Source organism: Arachis ipaensis, chromosome B03 (assembly GCF_000816755.2).
Source record: "Arachis ipaensis cultivar K30076 chromosome B03, Araip1.1, whole genome shotgun sequence".
In the NCBI taxonomy this organism is placed as follows: Eukaryota; Viridiplantae; Streptophyta; class Magnoliopsida; order Fabales; family Fabaceae; genus Arachis; species Arachis ipaensis.
Genome location: NC_029787.2, coordinates 1,575,690 through 1,581,909, shown reverse-complemented (window position 1 = coordinate 1,581,909; position 6,220 = coordinate 1,575,690). Strand labels below are relative to the sequence as shown.

The 6,220-nt window shown below is 26.3% G+C and overlaps 1 protein-coding gene across 1 annotated transcript; it reads left to right on the top strand.

Annotated features, from left to right (window-relative positions):
• LOC107629376 (cytochrome P450 71A1-like) lies at positions 741 to 4,314 on the top strand. Its single transcript, XM_016332157.2, has 2 exons — positions 741 to 1,756; positions 3,382 to 4,314. The coding sequence occupies exons 1-2, from the start codon at positions 794 to 796 to the stop codon at positions 4,000 to 4,002; spliced, it is 1,584 nt and encodes a 527-aa protein (XP_016187643.1). The 5' UTR covers positions 741 to 793; the 3' UTR covers positions 4,003 to 4,314.

The following is a 6,220-nucleotide window of genomic DNA, read 5'->3' as shown; positions in this document are numbered from 1 at the left end:
TTTTAAATTTTATAATTAAATTTTTTTAGTATAAAAAATATTAGAATTAACAGAATATTTTTTGCAAATTAAAAGTATCTATAATTAAAAATTTAATTAGATCTTTAATCATATATTTTTTGAAAAGAATATTTTATTAATTTTATTTTTTTTTATACGAAAAGGACCTAATTACAAAATTAAAAGTAGTGTAGAGATCTAATTAAAAAGAAAAAAAAATAAAAATCTAATAAAAAAATTAGTAAAATTATAGAGACAAACAAAATAATTAATTTTTTTTATTTCACATATCCGATCCAAGTAATAATTTAACTAGGAGAAATGTTAGGGGACTATCTGGATTTATTATTTTTGGCCATCACTTAACCATCAACTCATTAATTTTTTTAGTCTAATTCTTTTAGTTTAATAATTCAAGAAGATACTTTATCTCATATTTTTAAAATTAATCTCGCTACATTACCAACAGTATATTTGCCAACTTCTACCAACTATTGTTTATAATTGTATTTAATAGAAGTGTCTTTGTAGATGTGTCTAATAAAAATATCTTTTTTATAATTGTGTCTAATAAAAATGTCTTTATATATATTTCTTAGATGTATCTTCTTATACATATATTTAAAGTATTATATTAATACCCTATATTTTTCCTTTTAAAATTGATGCTAACCAATAACTAAAAAAAAATAAATTCTAATAACCCTTTAACATTATTCTTTAACTAGTGACAAATTGGTTATTTCAATACATAGATATCCTAAAAAATTTTGGAAGAAGTAGTGAAGGAAGAATGGCACCAATTGCATATGTTCTAAAGCAATTGCCATGTGAGCTTAACTCAACCCTTTACCTTTCAATTCTAGTTGGCACCATTAGCATCCTTCTTGTGCTTAATCTCATCATCACAAGAAAAAGAAACAAATCCATTAATCTTCCACCATCACCACCAAAGCTACCTTTCATTGGAAACCTTCACCAATTAGGAACCTTGACACACCGTTCTTTCAAAGAACTCTCCAACAAGCATGGCCCTCTCATGTTCCTTCAGCTAGGGCAAATCCCAACACTAGTGGTTTCGTCGGCGAAAATAGCCAAAGAAATCGTCAAAAACCAAGATATTATTTTTTCAAACCGTCCCCAAACTACGGCCGCAAACATCTTTCTTTATGGTTGTAAAGATCTAGGGTTTATGCCCTACGGCGAAGAATGGAGACAGAAAAGAAAAGTTTGTGTTCTCGAACTTCTAAGTCTCAAAAGGGTTAAATCCTTTCTCCCAATAAGAGATCAAGAAGTTGTAGAACTGGTTGATACTATTAGTAAAGCGTGTTCAAGAGACGACGAATCGCCGTCATCTTTTGTGATTAATCTTAGTGAGTTGATGATTGCTACATCAAACAACATTGTTTCAAGATGTGTTCTTGGACAAAAGTATGATATCCCAGATGGGAGTGGACATGGAAGCTTTGGAGAGCTTGGGAGGAAGGTGATGGGGCAACTCACTGAATTTTGTGTTGGTGATTTCTTTCCTACATTGGGTTGGATTGATGTTGTTAGAGGCTTGATTTCTGAATTTAATGCTACCTTTGTAGAATTAGATTCTTTCTTGAATGGGGTAATTGAAGAGCATAAGAACAATAAAAAGAATGATGGTGAGGATGATAATAAAGACTTTGTGGATATACTTCTTCATCTTCAAGACAAGGGTTTGCTTGAATTTGAACTCACTCTAGAAGATCTCAAAGCAATGCTAATGGTTTGTTCTTCTCTTCCCTTCTCGTGAATAATTATTAATTTTTTTTAAAGATTTTCTTATGAAAAATGAAAATAAAAAACGAAAATAAATCAAGAAAAATTAGAAGGTCAGTAGATTTTGTGATTTGTAATTATTAATTAGCTATTATAAGTATTTTTAATGGTGTGAGATTATATCTAATGGTATGAGATTATTCACTTTTTCTTACAGATTAAGGGTTGGCTAATTTTTAATAAAAGTATCGACCTCTAAACTTTTTTATAAAACAATTCATAATTAGTGCAGTTTCTATCGCTTTTAAGACTTTAATTAATGCCTTAATAATACTAGTAAGCAAACGTATTAAATCATTGCATATGTATAAAAAAAACATAGTTTTGTGGTAGCTAAGTTACCCTTATTTTTTAAAGTTTTTTGGTTGAATTTTAAATAAATTTAGGTTGATCTAATAATTAGTTATTAATTTATTTAAATAAATATTAAAAATTTAAATTTTATTTTGTGTATGTAACAATTTGTTGATACAACAAACTCTTAGTTAAATAAAGTTTAGTTTTATGATAAATTAATTTTTAATTTGTCAAATTAAAAAATACATCATTGCACATGTATGTGTACACTCCTAGATGTGTAAGTACACCTAGAAATTGGAGGAAGTAACATGCAATACACTTATGTAATTATGACATATTTTATAAAAACCTATTGTCTAAATGATTTGTTGAAGCTAAATAAAAGAAAAACTCCATATTAGATTTGCTGTTAATCTATTATTTACGCGTTGGTCATGATAACTGATATTTTTTTAACAGCCAATACATTTTTTTATTTTATTAATTAAAAATAATTTAAATACATAATTAATTAATAACAATTATTTTTTTATCAGTAGTGTCAAAATCAAATATTTGGTGTATGATCAGTATATATTATTATAACACTTTTTATATTTTGTTCCATTTTTCACTTTATTCTTTATTATTAAAAATCTATTTTTATTACCTTCAATAATTTAAATTATGTGTGGTGTTTAACTAACAACTACTTTAAATGTCAAATAACATCATTTTCTTTAATGAAAATATTTGGTAATAAAAATAAATTAACCAAAAATAATAAAATTTTATTTTATTTAATATTTATTAATTCTAACAATATTTTAGGGTAAAGTATACTTTTTGTCCCTAAAGTTTAATAAAAGTTTCAAAATTATCCCTAAGTTTTATTTTGTTTCAATTTTGTCCCAAAAGTTTTCGATTTGTATCAAATATGCCCTCGATGGCTAAATTTTCAAAAAATTTAAGACCAATCTAACAATAATGCATGAAAATTATGCTTGATTTGCTTGTATTGAGGGTTGTTCTTATGAAATTGTTGTTGAATTGATCTTAAATTTTTTAAAAAAATAACCGTTAGGGGTATATTTCATGCAAATCGAAAACTTTTGGGACAAAATTAAAACAAAATAAAACTTAGGGATATTTTTGAAACTTTTATAAAATTTCAGGGACAAAAAATATACTTTACCCTAATAAATATTAAACAAGACAAATTCTGTCTGTTGTTTTTTTTTTTTCTAATATTATGGTTTCTATAATTAATTTATTTCATTTTATTAATTGTAGGACATGTTTGTTGGAGGGAGTGATACTACTTCAACAAATTTGGAATGGATTTTTACTGAGCTCCTTAGGAACCCAAATACCATGAAGAAATTTCAAGAAGAGATAAGGAGAATTGTTGGTAACAAATCAAAGGTAGATGAAAATGATATAAATGAAATGAAGTATTTGAAATGTGTGATCAAAGAAGGTCTTAGGTTACATCCACCTGTTCCTATCTTGGTTCCTAGACAAACAACATCAAATGCAAAAGTAAAAGGTTATGATATTCCTTCAAAAACAACTGTATATTATAATGTTTGGGCAATTCATAGGGACCCTGAATTATGGGAGAATCCTGAAGAGTTCATTCCTGAAAGATTTGAAAATATACAAATTGATTATAAAGGACAAGATTTCCAATTATTGCCATTTGGTACCGGAAGAAGGGGTTGTCCTGGAATTTCATTTGGAATTGCTTCCACTGAAATTATTCTTGCTAATCTTTTATATTGGTTTGATTGGAAGCTACCTACTAATGAAAATGGTGAACTAGTGCAAGACATAGACATGACTGAAATGTCTGGGATCACTGTTAGCAAGAAAGTGCCACTTCATCTTCATCCCATACCATTTTCTCTTTGATTAAAATCAAGATATGTTTGTGAGGGTCTTGATGATTTTTAAGACTTTGTTTTATCTTATTTATTGTGGAAATAACTTTGTTACATGTAATAGACTTTGTTTCTCGGTGGAAACTCAGGTACAGTCGACTTTACGTGAAGTTGATACCTGAGAGCCGTTAAATAATTTGACTGATTTGACTAAATTTTCATAACAGCTTTCAGGTATCAACTTCACATGAAGTCGACTTCAGCTGAGTTTTTACCTTGTTTCTCTTGTATGGTGGTGAAATTTATTATCGATAATGCTACAGAAAAATAAAAAAAAAACAGTTAAAACTTGTCTTATTTATATTTATTAATTGTTGTAGTAGTAATTAATGAATATTAAATAGAACAAGTTTTGGTTGATTTTGGTTAGTTAAATTTTTTTATTATCAAACATTTTCGCTTGTTATATATAAAACGAACGTGATATTTCATTTTTGTACCACTAATAAATGTTTAGTTTTGGTAACTCAAGGAAATAATAATTGCTTATTATTGGAGTAATTTATCATTTTCTTACCATGAAAGATTAATACGATGGTAATTCTAATAATGAAATATTAAAGTGTTCATGATTCTAACTAAAATATATATAAACTAATATTCTACTCATAAAAGATTAGGTTAGTTTGATAAAGCTACAAATGAATAATTACTCATATCTTTTTTTATAGATCTAGTTGGAGTTAACCAAAAGGTGTCAATTCATTTGTCTGTTAATACATTTTTGTTTTGAAGTTGTTAGATTTTCATCCATTTCAGTTATTTATGTATGTTATTATATGTGATATTAATTGCTTGAAAATAAGTGGTTCTATATGGTGAATTTTTTATGCAATAATTTGATTAAGGATAGTGGTTAACAATTTGTAATTAACTATGAACTTAGTATTGTCGATTTAGTGTACCCTTATGCAATTATCTTAACTTTAATTAATCATGTATAATTTATAGTAAAAAAAATAATACAAATTATTTTAGTTTATTATCAATTTAATTTTAATATCATGTAAAAAATTGCAGCAGTTTAAAATTGTCGTAATTTAAAAAAATAAATTGCAGCAATTTAAGATTACTGTAATTTTATTTTTTAAGACCAATAAAAAAATAGCAACAATTATACTACGAGTTGTTAGAAATCACTGCAAATTTGTTTGTCGGCATCTTGAAAGGTATCCATTTTTAAAGCACTACAAATTTATTTAGTGACGGTTTGAAACTGTTGTAAAATCTTAAAAAAATGTCATTAATGTCTTCTTTCTTGTAGTGACACTAATTAAAAAAAAATGAAGAAGGAATGAAGAAGAAGAGAAACTGAATTGTATGATTGTTCTTATTAGTTATTGTAAAAGAATGTTACAATGCAGTATATAAAGAACTAAGACGTTCGATGTTCCAATCTTCGATTAATTCATAGTTCCTGAATTTGATAGCCAAGACAACGGAGAAAAGTTACGTAAATCTGAGTTAGAATTCTCATTATGAAAACCAACAAAAGAGTTGGTAAGATATAAGAAAAAGATTTCTCAAATTGAAAGGAAGAGGATACCTATCTCTGAAGATTACTTCAACGAATTAGAATCGGATGAACAATCAATAAAGAGTTAGTTACCTTTTATTGGATGCCTTGCTGACTAAGTAACCGAATCTCTCTTATAACTAACCAAATCAGATTATGTTTTGGTAACACTCCCATCAATTATCAAAGTAGTAGTAGATACATGTTTTTTTCTGTATACATACTAATTAAGTTAATTAAACATAAAAATGGTAAAATTTTAAGGTGGAAATAAAACATATTCCCGAACATAGAATATTGTTAGCTTGAGCAATATTTAATATAATGTAATATTGTAATAAAAATTAAGGTCTTACAAGACAACGAATTATGTTAACTTAATTATCCACGTGCACACAACTAATAAAATGATCTACAAGTGAGTTGTACTAGATTATTAGCGACAATATATTGAAGAATTAATGAAGCAATTTTACGGTAAAATATCTGAGTTTTTATAATTTAAAGATCTAAAATTCAATTTTTGTTGATCTAAAAAAAATAATTTAGCATAAATAAATAAAAAAACATACATAAAAATTAAAATTCATACAAATTTAAAATAAAACTTTTATACGAAAAATTGTATTAAAAATATAAATATTTATGTACTTTTTTTTCTTTTAATTTAGAC

Coding starts and splice junctions, on each gene's coding strand:
- LOC107629376 (XM_016332157.2), top strand. CDS start 794: ATGGCACCAATTGCATATGTTCTAAAGCAATTGCCATGTGAGCTTAAC. Junction 1,757..3,381: donor ATCTCAAAGCAATGCTAATG/GTTTGTTCTTCT, acceptor TATTAATTGTAG/GACATGTTTGTTGGAGGGAG.